At 41.9% G+C, this 14,439-nt stretch overlaps 1 protein-coding gene across 3 annotated transcripts; it reads right to left on the bottom strand.

Moving 5' to 3' along the window:
* Positions 1–824: 824 nt before the first annotated feature.
* nle1 (notchless homolog 1 (Drosophila)) lies at positions 825–13,351 on the bottom strand. 3 transcript variants are annotated; one of them, XM_035758106.2, is made up of 13 exons: positions 13,259–13,351; positions 8,820–8,993; positions 8,408–8,628; positions 8,246–8,325; positions 7,697–7,773; positions 5,731–5,828; positions 5,450–5,642; positions 5,194–5,329; positions 4,966–5,012; positions 4,658–4,860; positions 3,624–3,783; positions 2,242–2,312; positions 825–2,147 (listed from the first exon to the last, which is right to left on the bottom strand). In XM_035758106.2, exons 2-13 carry the CDS (start codon positions 8,952–8,954, stop codon positions 2,135–2,137), a joined length of 1,434 nt encoding a protein of 477 aa, XP_035613999.1. In that variant the 5' UTR covers positions 8,955–8,993; positions 13,259–13,351; the 3' UTR covers positions 825–2,134. The 3 variants fall into 3 exon arrangements, with proteins under 3 accessions (XP_035613999.1, XP_035613989.1, XP_035613981.1); XM_035758096.2 differs by lacking the exon at positions 13,259–13,351 and adding an exon at positions 12,742–13,068; XM_035758088.2 differs by lacking the exon at positions 13,259–13,351 and adding an exon at positions 11,738–11,904.
* Positions 13,352–14,439: the final 1,088 nt, after the last annotated feature.

The raw sequence follows: 14,439 nt of genomic DNA, 5'->3' as shown, positions 1-14,439 counted from the left end.
TCACCTCCCTTTTGGGGATTCCAAACATTTTCCATTTAAGAATGGAGGCCAATGTATTCTTAGGGACCTTCCATGCTGCAGACTATTTTGGTAGCCTTCCCCAGATCTGTGCCTGGACACAATAATGTCTCAGAGCTCTACAGACAATTCCTTCGACCTCAACTGTGGGACCTTACAGACAGGTGTGTGCACCTTTATAAATCATGTCCACTTTTTTTTTAAGGTATCTGTGGCCAACAGATGCATATCTGTATTCCCAGTCATGTGTAATCCATAGACTAGGGCCTAATTTATTTATTTAAATGTACTTATTTCCATATGAACTGTAACTCTGTCAAATCTTAAATTGTTGCGTTTATATTTTGCTTCAGTGTATTTTAATACAGACTAACTCAAAATGACAAATTCCCCAAGGGATCAACAACATGTGCAGCTGCTCCGTTTGCTCAGGCACCTATGACTATGTCAACAATGCACCTTTTAAAAGGCAATGTTCCTGACATTTGAAGAGATCGCATTGACGGTAAATGCTGCAGATGTCATCTCAAAGGTATATTACCAAGAGCAATGTGCTTCTCTACAAGGTGCCTTGGAATGAATCCCTGACTTTAGTCCAAAACCGGCAGGAGATTTAACACTGCATCAAAATAAGCATGTGGTCACCCAATTAGCGTCAATTCTTGAAGTCGGCTAAACCAATCACAAAGACTGTTCTATGTCCAGAAGACAGTTCTGTGAAAGAGTAAATTTTATTCCTCTCTGGTTGTATAAACTAAGGAACACACACAAATTGACGTCCACAAAATGACAGAGTACTCAGAACCTTCGATATCTAAGGTGTTTAATGATGAAGCACTATGATCTTGGTTTACATAGTAGAATACAGAGGGAGAGGTCCTACAGACAGTGACTAGATCAGACACAGCAGATAACTTAAATATAGAGCCATCGGGCTAGGTATAGAGGACCAGTCAGTCAAAGGACAGAGCAGCTAATGATCCTGTCACTAACGTAGAGGGAAGCAGCAGGGCAGGACCTCGCCTTTCAGTTGACTGACCACAGAGGATTAGAGCAGAGACACAGCAGGTGTCAGGAACGTAGGCTGTATTAGTCAAGAGAGAACCAGCAGGTCAGAAGCAGCCAGGACCAGGGAGGTGATTATAGTTTCAGTTGTATAGAAAAAAATTGCTATTTCGTTTGTATATTATTTAGTTTCAGTTTTAGCTTTAGTGTTAGAGATAGAAAGCATGCGTGGGAGGCTAGGAGAAGGGGGGGGGGGGTTAACTTCTTGCCACTGGGGGGCAGTAATACAAAAGGAGATGGTCATTAGGTTATGCTTAAATTATAAATGTGGTACCAAAAATATAGTAGAAGGAAACCCTGTTGCACATGTTTACACCAATCCAATACTTTTCAACTTTAGTAGTACGTTTAGATGTTTTCCTGATAGCTAGTGATAACTACTGATACACAAGCTAGGCCTATTTGAAATATCACCATCTTCTGGCAGCATTTACCCCCCAGATTCAGTAGCTTGAACCCCCCCTAAACCTTGAAAACCCAATTACATTTATGCAGAAAATTAGGGGGGGAAACTAAAACTGATCATTCATGATGGCTTTTATTTTCTAAGTCGTTTTGGAGTCAAATATAGTTTTCATTTTTCAAACGGGTTTGTTAATTATATTTATTTCAATTTACTAAATCCTTTTTTCTTGACTAGTTTTACTTTACTATATTAACCTTGAGAGAGAGGGGATGCATTAATAGAAGACACCAGGTGTTCCAACAACCTGTATTAAGACTCCTTTATTCCTACAGTCCCCTCAGCTAGGGCTCAGGTATAGACGTCAACACACACCTATTAGATATAGTACCTTACTAGCCTCAGGCTCCCTCCACTACTTCCATGCCTCTGGTTATATCCTCCCCTCCATTTCTCATCACTCTCTCTCTCCTACATCACTTTGATCAGCAGTCCTCGGTAAGTGTGGTTGTTGTTGACAGGTAAAGCAGGGCATTATGTTCCAATGTAGGACCAGGAAGTCTCAGACCACTGGCCCCGCCTTCTGTCCGTCATCCTGGCTTCCTGATTGGTGGAGACAGGGGCTAGTAAGGCACATGATTGGTGTGGCTACCTCCTCCATCTGTTAAGATACAGGAAATAGAGCAGTTACTCTACTGACCACGGGAGAGGGGAGAGATCGTGTGAGGTAGTGACTGTGTGAGAGAGGGACTTACATTCTGAGACACTTGTCTTTTCCTCCACTGACTACTCTCTGGCCATCAGGACTCCAATCTACTGCAAACACCTGTGAGTGAGAAAGTGACAAACATGTGCATCTTCAATATATTCCCATTGTTTCTCTTTAGTTAATTTAACTATATGTCACAAGTAAAAGCCTTGGGTAGCAAGTTGATACAATTCCAAGTCTGGAAGGTTATAACCACCCTCCGTTTTAGGAAGTGTAAAATAAAAACATTTTAAAATCTTCCCTTTTTAGTCTACACATTTTATCTGCCCATATAAAGCCTTATGACCAAAAATAATTTTTTAGAGGATCAACTCAGTGGGGTAATTGTTATTACCAAAAATAAACAAAGACTTTGGGAGCCATGCCAGTTATCATTTTTCTTACTGCCATCATTTCATACATTTTCTATCCTTAGATTTTAGAGTATTCTGATTTATTTTTAGCCAGGGGGCTATTGTGTTTTCAATATTGGTCAGGTATAACAGGAAACCTGCTAATTTTGTTTATATTCATGTTTACCAATACCTGTTACCTTTGGATCCTGTCTAATTCTTTCTGCAAGTGGTTCATTTGCCAGTGCAAACAGGAGGGGGGAGAGGGTACATCCCTGTCATGTGCCGTTTAAAAAGGCAATCTATTGGTTTTTAAAACAATAACACTTAACAGAATTCCCAGTCAAATCCGATTGCATGGTATGACGAGCAATGAAGTTCTAACGCAGTCACACAATAGCTTGAATTTTGTACCGAAGTTGACAATCACGTCGACTGTTGTTCCTTTAATTTGTTATGTGCATACGAGACTCAACAAAAATAGCAAGTGATCCCAGCTCTTTCCCTTAGTTACGGGTCTCACTCAATTTCGATCCGACCGTACCCAAGATCCCATTAGGCTTACAGAAATGATTGCCTATAAAAACATATCTAACTGATGGGATACAAACAAAACTATAGCAAAGCTACATTCCTTGCCAAATCACAACACTTTAATCACAAATACAAAACGGACTGGTTGATTAAAGTAGTGTACCAACCATGAGCTGCAGCTTTGGAATAAATTAGTCTCGTCTATGTTGTGTTTTTTTCCGAACTGCTATAGTGTGCCTTTTAGAGTAGGTTCCAACCCCCAACAGACTCTTACAAGATTCTTTAAGAAGAAATTAGTGGGTCAGTTAAGTATTTAAAAAAAATAATAATAACATACTGCAATTCACAAAGAGTTGCAAACACTTGTTGAAATTCTTTCACTCATTTAACTGATGGAGGTTCCATCACTTCTCTTAACACATGTGGACCCAGAACTTAATTGGGCATCTCTTCTTTTAATTTTAGAGCCCCATTTGTGGAAAACACCATCCCTCCCTCTCACCTCATCTGCGTGTCCAGGTAGATCAGTGTGTAGTTTGCCAGTCTTGATGTCCCAGACCTTCAGAGTGGAGTCACTGGAACCACTGACCATCAGTCTACTGTCTGCTGACCACGCCACCTGGTACACTGCTGCTACATGACCACGCAGGGACTGTAGGTACCTACACACACACACACACAGTTAGACTCCCACCCGGTAGAGAGCAGAACTACTACATACAGAGACAGTGTTTATGTAGGTTTACATATTGTACCAATGATTTTATTCTCTGTAAACAGAGCTGGTGCTTAGTGAATCAAATGTTCAGCGTGATTCAGAATAGAACAGAGATCTGGACTCTGTCATTATGCAAGCACAGTCGATAGAACATGGTGCTGGCAGCCCCAAGGCTTGTCGGCTCAATTCCCGCTGGGGCCATCCGTATGTCAAAAAATGTATGCATGCATGTCCAAGTCACCTTGGATAAAAGCGTCTGATAAATGGCATGCATTACAGATTAGAATTCCTCCACTCTTATTACATACTACCTAGCGCAGTTCCCCCACTACTATACATACTTCAAGTCAAATTTTATTTGTCACATACACATGGTTAGCAGATGTTAATGCGAGTGTAGCGAAATGCTTGTGCTTCTAGTTCCGACAATGCAGTGATAACCAACAAGTAATCTAACTAACAATTCCAAAACTACTGTCTTATACACAGTGTAAGGGGATAAGGAATATGTACATAAGGATATATGAATGAGTGATGGTACAGAGCAGCATACAGTAGATGGTATCGAGTACAGTATATACATATGAGATGAGTATGTAGACAAAGTAAACAAAGTGGCATAGTTAAAGTGGCTAGTGATACATGCATCACTAGCCACTTTCCTCGCGCAGTTCCCCCACTACTATACATACTTCCTAGCGCAGTTCCCCCACTACTATACATACTTCCTAGCGCAGTTCCCCCACTACTATACATACTACCTAGCGCAGTTCCCCCACTACTGTACATACTACCTAGCGCAGTTCCACTATACATACTTTCCGGTGCGTCCGTCCCAGATCTTGATGGACTTGTCGAAGGAAGCAGAGGCAAGGAGGCGTGTGTCGGGGGAGAACAGGACCTCATTGATCAGAGCGCTGTGACCCGTCAGTCTCGCCAGAGGCTTCTTATCCTCTGCTGGGTTCCAGAGGAACAAGGTGAAGTCATCAGAGCCCGACACAAGACGCTCCGGGGCCTCACCCTACACAACGGGTAAGAGGTTCAGTGGACCCCAGGACCCCCTTGGCGGCAGCTAATGGGGACCCTAATAAATACTAAATACACAGCAGAGACAGGAGACACTCACCCTGACTTTGTTGTATCTCTGCAAGGCTTTCTCTTTGAGTTCCTCAACTGTGGAGAGATGAGGTGTCAAAACTATGTTCAATATCACTACTCCAAGAGTTGGGCAGAGACAGAGGTTTACGTATAAAGTCAGAAAGAGCAAATAGAGGCACAGAGGAAGGAACAGAGGAAGGAGAGAGAGAGGCACAGAGGAAGGAGAGAGAGAGGCACAGAGGACAGGTGTACGTACATGTGCCAGTCTGGTCCTGGGGGTTGATGGTAGCGTCGGCGGGTTCAAAGGCACCAGTCCGTAGCACATAGTCAGTACTGAGAGCCAGGGTGTTGACCCAGTGAGCATGGCCTTGAAGAGTCCTGCACTGGACCCCCTGAGGACGAGGGGGAAGAGGAGAGGGGTCAGATGAAGTAGAATGTCTGCCTCCCAAATGGTACCTTATTCCCTATATAGTGCACTACTTTTGACCAGGGTCTCACACACACCCACTTACATCTTTAGCCCTCCAGACTTTAATAGTCCTGTCCTGTGAGGATGTGTATAGCAGTCCGTCTCCTCCCCACTTCACACAGGTAACAGACTGGGTGTGCCCCGTCAGGATCCTCTCACAGCGCCCCAACACAACATCCCAAACCCTCACTGCCCCGTCCTTACTGCTGCTAGCCAGGTAACGGCACTCTGGGTTACTGAGAAGAGAGCGCACAAGATAGTTATATTAGAGAGAAAGGAGAAAAGAGAGCGAGATGAAAAGATAAATAGAAGAGTAAATCTTACAGGTGTAGAGGTTCCCAGGAGATCCATGTGATCCACTTTGTGTGTCCTGTCAGTGTCTTCCCCATCTGCTGTCCTGTCACTGGGTCCCATATACAGATCTACACAGAGAGACACTGGTTAACACACACACCTGAGACGGGTCCCAGATACAGATCTGAGGAGAAACAGTGAGTGTGTGTGTCAATTCCAATGTCATTTCAATTCTGGAGTTGAAGCAAGAAGTGGAGAAATTACTTTGTTTTAAATCAAATAATTATATACATGAATGTGTGTACATTATTTGTTACGTTTTCTAATGAGGAATTGACGTGCAATATATTTCCAGTTAGATCATTTTTTGTCCAATTAAAGTGATAGTTCAACTAAATGACACATTGGTTTCCTTACCCTTAAGCAGTCTGAACTATGGCAGTGCCATTTTGTCATTTGGGTGAACTATCCCTTAAAGGGTAGGAAGCACAAGTTTTTACTCACCAAAGTAACAGTGTGGTCAAAGACAGTTGTAGTCACAATCTGGTTACATATAACTACAAACAGTTATGTTATGTTTTTTTATACATATTTATTAACTTATCTGCGAACATCTTCTAAACTACCCACAATGCACCATTCAACATATGGAACCCAATATTTTCTGCCGTTACAAGAGCCATGCTCTACTGAGCTACAGAGGACTACAACATGTTGCATTGCTTACTTTTAACTTGGAACAATTCTGGTGTCAGGGGCTGATCAACATGTTTCCCTGCATGCCGTTTGACTGGTCCATTTTTACAATTCTGTGTGTCGGTGTAGATTGATTGCTCTTTATATTATGCCGCACAAAGAAATATATATATATTTTTTTAATCTACTCCAATCCGTCAGCGGTTGGATTTACTGCACCAGTTGTTGAGATGGTGGAGCCAGTTCATATGGTTTAGGTTGTCTGGTCAACTTGCAATCAGTCGGAATGCAAAAGGTGGGTGATGAACGATCCTAAATACTGCAAATTCAACAATTGGTTGGATTTCAATGGGAAATAAACACCACCCTGAAGGTTATCATGCATCTTCTGGTATTTGAATAAACTTACAATTGCATATTAATTTATGCAGCACTTTATAAGCCCTTGGGGCGGCAGGGTAGCCTCATGGTTAGAGCGTTGAACCAGTAACCGGAAGGTTGCAAGTTCAAACCCCCGAGCTGACAAGGTATTATTAATCTGTCGTTCTGCCCCTGAACAGGCAGTTAACCCACTGTATTTAGGCCGTCATTGAAAATAAGAATTTGTTCTTAACTGACTTGACTAGTTAAATAAAGGTTAAATAAATAAAAACAAGAGGCTGGACATGCAAGTGAAGGCTACAAGGTTGTAATTTTTTTTAAATAAAAATAGTTTGTTTCAGTATCTGTGTTAGGGTAAAACTAGACTGTTGCGGTATAGCCTTGTGATATGTAATGTATTTTCATAAAGGGTTGGAGGATACTATATTCGCCTAGGCGCTCATTTGTTGAAGGTTACAAGGTTGATAAGAATTGAATGCAACAACCACCACTAGCAAACACAGTCATGAGTGGTAATTCTAACATTCACTAACAGGCACTCTGGGATATATGCAGATATTTGCATATATCCCAGTGTGCCTTTAGAGTGAACACTGGAATTACCACTCATGACTGTTTTGTTAGCTTTGTTCCCACACTGTGGCAAACAAATTGGGGGAAAACCTGTATAACGAACACAGCCATTACCGTGTGGAATAGTGTATTTCATGCTCTTCATATTAAACAGCTTTCATTTATCTAGAATAATGAATTAGGAATTGTATTTTTGAATAATTAGAATTCGAGATTAGTTGAATTGACTCAATTTAACAACTGCTCAAGAACTACTCAATTTAAGAATTTTGAATTGATGGATTTTCTAGGGAGAGGGAACTTAATTTGTGGAATTGACCCCAACCCTGGTGTAAGTGTCTCTCACCTGGCTGTTCTTGCAGCCAGAAGCCAGCTTCCGTCCGTCAGGTGACCAGGAAATAGTCAACACCCAGTGGGAGTGGCCTAAAGGAGGAGAGGAGACCGTGATTGTTCACAAGGGTCAGGTCGATCAATTCTACACATTGCTCTCTTGTGTGTGATGGCCCGATTATTTGAATATTCGAACGGACGTTAGTATGCGATTACCTGACAGAGTATTCATTTAAAAATAAATGATATACTGTACAAGTATTCACAACCATGACTTAGGACTTGGGTCCTAAGTCTTAGGACTTAAGACCCAGTTCACAAGCTCTATGGCTTCTTCTACATGTCGCCAGTATTTAGGCATTGTTTCAGGCTTATACTCTGAAAAATGAGGAAGATACAGCACTTTCAATGAGTGGACAGTGGACATTTCCAGACAGACATTTCCAGCACCTGCTGGTTAGTCTGGCTTAAACACTTTTTTGCTGTGGTATAGTTTCGGTATCGTCATACTAAACCTGGTATCGAAGTAAAAATTCTGGTACAGTAACAACACTAGTGCATGTACCTCTGGAGGTATGTTGTGGTGTCTCGGTGGTCAGGTCCCAGAACCTCACTGTAGTGTCTCCAGAACCACTGGCCAGGTACCTGAGGAACACACATTACAGCTAGCCCAGCGTGTGTGTATATATCTCAGTCTTTGTGTGTGTGTATATAAATATATACTTACTTCCCAGTAGGGCTGAATGCGGCAGAGATGACAGCCTCTGTGTGTCCCTGTAGTGAGGAGGTACAGCGAGCGACAGCCCTGACCCTGAACACCGCCTGGGGTTGGTACACTACTGGCAGAACCGTCTCAGTCTCCACCCCCAGGGCCTTCACACACACCCTCAGGCTCTCCACCACCTCCGCCTCACCACGCACAAAAAACGCCAATGGTACCGGCTCCTCCTGGAGTGATATGGAGAAGAGGTATTAGTCAAATCTAACGGGGATCCAAATAAACTATCACAACAGCCCAGGACAGAGTAGAGGGAAGGGAGTAAGAGGCAGGGTTAGAGAGATGGAAGTTAAGTGTGGATCATGGGGCTGTCCTTGGGGATTTAAAGCAATATGTTGCAGTGTGTGAGCGTTGTGTGTACCTTCTGTAGCAGTGCATTGCAGACCAGCTGTAGTTTGTCAGGTGTGATGTCCAGCGGGACATCAAAGGGAGAACCCAGCGGCTCCCCCGCTTCATCCTGAAACTGGATCAACAGCCGTTCCACATCACTGGACATCCTTTCTGCTCAGGGATGGATTAGGGGTTGGAGCTAGGCCTGGGACGATACAAGTAGAACCATGTTTTTAAATGGCCAAATGAAAAACACACCAAGCAGACCAAACTCATTGGTTGAATTTGGTTTTTTATACATGTCAAATAGCTTGTAGCATTGCATGATATACCAAAACTTGTGTACTTTCCCCCATACTAGACCATGAAAAACGGTCCAGTACTAGAATTTATTACTGTCGGTGCTTCTGTCAAATGTGAGTTGACACATACTCATGTCTAGCAGCACAGCAGAGGTCCGTCCCCCTTATAGCGCGAGACAGGCACTGTGCCCTGCTCCAGTTACCCATTGCTAGCCTGCCCTGCACTGGGAGTCTGGGCTGCATCATAGCTCCCTAGTCATGCTGCACAGAAGTTAACACACTAATCATGTCTACACGGCAAGTAGAAAATGTTGAAACTCAATAACTAGGGATGCGAAAAATTGACAGTTCAGGGTCATGAGTCTGCGTTTAAAAAGCTGTAGTGTAGTCTACCCTAACAGACAAACAAACACGCCATAATAAGGGGCCACATAACATTATATCTGAAAAGGGTAATTGATACAGGCTATACAAGTAACCTACTGTAATTTCATATTGAGACAAAACACCGCCACAGCAACAAAAAGACTAGCCAACCCCATACATGTAAGACTGGCCCGAAGAAACTGTATCCCTGTGACACCGGTCCCATAAATTGCCTAAACTAGGATATTCTACACACAACAGACCAAAGACTGAACACATCCAGTCATTAGAAAACAGCAGGCAGGCCAGGGAGAAAAGAGGAGCAGGCAGAACCGTGGGCATACACTACCGGTCAAAAGTTAACACCTACCCATTCAAGGGTTTCTCTTATTTTTACTATTTTCTACATTGTAGAACAATAGCGAAGACATTAAAACCATGAAATAGCACATATGGAATCATGTAGTAAGCAACAACAAAAAAAAAAAGAGTCAAAATATATTTTACATTTGAGATTCTTCAAATAGCCACCCTTTGCCCTGACAGCTTTGCACACTCTTGGCATTCGCTAAACCATATTCATGAGGTAGTCACCTGAAATGCATTTCAATTGACAGGTGTGCCTTGTTAAAATAATGCATTTCCTTCTTAATGTGTTTGAGCCAATCAGTTGTGTTGTGACAAGGTAGAGATGGTATACATAAGATAGCCCTATTTGGTAAAATACCAAGTCCATATTATGGCAAGAACAGTTCAAATAAGCAAGGAGAAACAGTCCATCAGCTGGTTTTCAAAACATGAAGGTCAGTCAAAACGGAACATTTCAAGAACTTAGAATGTTCCTTCATGTGCAGTCGCAAAAAAACATCAAGCACTATGATGAAACTGGCTCTCATGAGGACCGCCACAAAAATGGACAGGATAGGTTCATTAGAGTTACCAGCCTCAAATTGCAGCCCAAATAAAACACTTCACATATTTCAAGACATCTCAACAGCAACTGTTCAGAGGAGACTGTGTTTATCAGGCCTTCATGGTCAAATTGCTACAAAGAAACCATTACTAGAGGACACCAATAAGAAGAGACTTGCTTGGGCCAAGAAACAAGCAATGGACATTAGACCAGTAGAAATGTGTCCATTGGTCTGAATTCCAAATTTGAGATTTTTGGTTCCAACCTCCATGTCTGAGAGCCGGTGTGGGTGAATGGATTATCTCTGCATGTGTATTTCCCACCATAAAGCATGGAGGTGTGATGGTGCTTTGCTGGTGACACGGTTTGTGATTTATTTAGAATTCAAGGCACACTTAACCAGCATGGCTACCACAGCATTCTGCAGCAATACACCATCCCATCTGGTTTGGTTTTAGTGGGACTATCATGTACCTGTCACCTGCAAAACTATTTAAATACCTGCTGACTTCAGTTAGTATGTATGCAACATGTGCACACATTTACTCATGGCCGAAGGCACGAGCACAAGACAGAAGTACGTGCACACTAAGTGAAGTCAGCAGGCTTTTACATGGCGTTGCACATGTGTAACCGGTGTGAAATGGATAGCTAGTTAGCGGGATGTTGTTTCCTATACTCTGCAAGGGCCGAGGCTTTTGTGGAGCGCCAAGTAACGATGCTTCGAGGGTGTCAGATGTGTGCTGAGGGTCCCTGGTTCGAGCCCAGGTAGGGGCGAGGAGAAGGACGAAAGCAATAATGTTACATGCACCAGGTAATATACATGTCTTCTTTAGCACCGCACTCTAGAAAGTGGGTTAAACATTAAGTTACTTTTTCCGTGGATTTTTTTCTCAAAATGTCCTACATGTGAAGGACAGACACCACAGACAACCGGTAGAGTACGATCAAACGTAAATGTAAACATTCTGGCTTGGAAACAACTTTTACACGATTTTGCAGTGTAACTATCCCAAATAATTACGTATTAGAACCTGATTAAATCAGACTAGGCGCTCGTAATCCACTAAAGTATGTGAAGCAACAGGGAGAGATGGCTTCCCATCTAACGTTATGCCATCAAACTAACGTAAATAATGATAATAATAGGAGAAGTAAATAAATTATCATATTTGGTTCAAACAGTAGCCAGGCTAACATGCTAGCTTATTTCCCATACATGTTATTGTGGCCAACTATGCCGGTTCTGATCATTTGTTTCGGTTCCTCCAACAATCACATCCTCCTAACAACAGCCGACAACTCAACCTTAAAACCAAAATATTTTACAACATCAGTCCGTAACGTTAAACACAAATAGATAAATACCTTTTCAGTGTTCCAACAACTTCTGAAATGCACGTGTGTAGGAAGTGCACGCAACGGAAGTTTCTCCCACGTCACTAAAATGCGACTGACTTGGTTAGAAGTGAAAGGGAGGTGCTCACGCTGGATAACAGAAGTCTGTAGCTTTATCGTACAAATTCATTAACAAATATTAGCTTTGGGGTCTTGAATTTTAGGTAGAAGCTTAGTGTGGTTGAGGATAAGGTTAGGTTTCAAATCAGATTAGGAAGATAAATTGTAGAAAAAGGCGGGGTTTATGACTTTGTGGCTGTGTTAACTAGTGACGACCGAAATGGAGAGGCTATATGGAGAGGCTATACAAAGAGTATCTATTATATTGAGAAGATTGAACTGTCAGTCGACTAATTGTCCGCAAATGGCAGGCGGGAGGAGGCGAGAGCAGGTGGGAACATTCTAGCCAATGAGTGGCTAGATTTGCGCGTGAACAGACAATTCCGATATAAAACAGTTTTGGTCAAAATCGCCAGAATGCCACGTGCATCCATTTATAGCAGTACATTTGTAGCCAGTATATGTGGAAGCCAGAAGCCAGATCAAGTTGTTTACTAAATAATTCATTCATACACCACCATGATATACAATAAGGCAGTGACAACAAAAAGACAAGTCACATAGTGGCAGAATAAATTCAACTACACATACTTTTGTCAGGTGAAGTCCACAAAGGAAATATTGCATGAAACAAAACATATAACCTGCAGCATGGTCAAGGATGTTAATGTTTTCAACAGTTTACTAAAGAACTACTGATTTAGAACCAGAGTTAATGCAAGTCAGAACAAAGACAACAGGAGCACTGCCTCCACTATTCCAGCACCATATCAAGAAGGCTATATGTTTAGTTTAATACACTGAAAACGAACTTAAAGATTACAAAAACAATTAAGTTCAATCAATGTTGCTCAATATTATGTGGCTGGCCAGGATTTCTGTCTGTTTGTTTAAAACAAAACATGTTGACTCACCCTACTTGTAGACTGCCAATGCCATCCTCCTTGTTGGCAAAACGTTCTGATTATGGCTCGGTCATACAGTACACTTTTTTTTGTTGTCATGGGCTACCGAGCTGAAATGCTAGCCTAACTTCCTTGCATGGGCAACAATGAACCACAGAACCAGCAAAGTTGGGGTGGCAGGGTAGCCTAGTGTTTAGAGTGTTGGACTAGTAACCAGAAGGTTGCAAGTTCAAACCCCAAAGCTGACAAGGTACAAATCTGTCGTTCTGCCCCTGAACAGGCAGGTAACCCACAAGGCCGTCATTGAAAATACAAATTTGTTCTTAACTGACTTGCCTAGTTAAAAAATAAAAAATAAACATTTAAAAGTTCAGACCCCTTGACTTTTTTCACATTTTATTATGTTACAGCCTTAATCTAAAATGTATTAAATAAAACATCTGAAATCTACGCTCAATATCCCATAATGACAAAAAATAGGTTTTTCAAAATGTTTGCAAATGTATTAAAAATAAAAAACAGATACCTTATGTACATAAGAATTCAGCTCAAGTGCATCCTGTTTCAATTGATCATCCTTGAGTTTCTACAACTTGATTAGGATCCACCTGTGGTAAATGTAATTGATTGGACATGATTTGGAAAAGGCACACACCTGTCTAGATAAAGTCCCACAGTTGACAATGCACGTCAGAGCAAAAACCAAGCCATGAAGTCGAAGGAACTGTCCGTAGAGCGTTGAGACAGGATTGTGTCGAGGCACAGATCAGGAGAAGGGTACCAAAACATTTCTGCAGCATTGAAGGTCCGCAAGAACACAGTGGCCTCCATCATTCTTAAATTGATGAAGTTTAGAACCATCAAGACTCTTCCTGGAGCTGGCTGTCCAGCCAAACATAAATTGGGGGAGAAGGGAATTGGTCAGGGAGGTGACCAACATCCTTGTATACAAATCAAAATCAAATTTTATTTGTCACATACACATGGTTAGCAGATGTTAATGCGAGTGTAGCGAAATGCTTGTGCTTCTAGTTCCGACAATGCAGTGATAACCAACAAGTAATCTAACTAACAATTCCAAAACTACTGTCTTATACACAGTGTAAGGGGATAAAGAATATGTACATAAGGATATATGAATGAGTGATGGTACAGAGCAGCATACAGTAGATGGTATCGAGTACAGTATATACATATGAGATGAGTGTGTAGACAAAGTAACAAAGTGGCATAGTTAAAGTGGCTAGTGATACATGTATTACATAAGGATGCAGTCGATGATGTAGAGTACAGTATATACGTATGCATATGAGATGAATAATGTAGGGTAAGTAACATTATATAAGGTAGCATTGTTTAAAGTGGCTAGTGATATATTGACATAATTTCCCATCAATTCCCATTATTAAAGTGGCTGGAGTTGGGTCAGTGTCAATGACAGTGTGTTGGCAGCAGCCACTCAATGTTAGTGGTGGCTGTTTAACAGTCTGATGGCCTTGAGATAGAAGCTGTTTTTCAGTCTCTCGGTCACAGCTTTGATGCACCTGTACTGACCTCGCCTTCTGGATGATAGCGGGGTGAACAGGCAGTGGTTCGGGTGGTTGATGTCCTTGATGATCTTTATGGCCTTCCTGTAACATCGGGTGGTGTAGGTGTCCTGGAGGGCAGGTAGTTTGCCTCCGGTGATGCGTTGTGCAGACCTCACTA

The sequence above is a fragment of the Oncorhynchus keta genome, chromosome 4 (assembly GCF_023373465.1).
Source record: "Oncorhynchus keta strain PuntledgeMale-10-30-2019 chromosome 4, Oket_V2, whole genome shotgun sequence".
Lineage (NCBI taxonomy): Eukaryota > Metazoa > Chordata > Actinopteri > Salmoniformes > Salmonidae > Oncorhynchus > Oncorhynchus keta.
Note: the sequence above shows the minus strand (reverse complement) of the source record. Positions and strands in the feature narration are given on the sequence as shown.

Excerpts from the sequence above, each read along its gene's own strand:
- nle1 (XM_035758106.2), bottom strand. The coding sequence starts at position 8,954 with ATGTCCAGTGATGTGGAACGGCTGTTGATCCAGTTTCAGGATGAAGCG. Across the intron at positions 8,629-8,819 it reads GCAATGCACTGCTACAGAAG|GAGGAGCCGGTACCATTGGC; the intron begins GTACACACAACG and ends ATATCACTCCAG. Across the intron at positions 5,643-5,730 it reads TCCTGGGAACCTCTACACCT|TAACCCAGAGTGCCGTTACC; the intron begins GTAAGATTTACT and ends CTCTCTTCTCAG.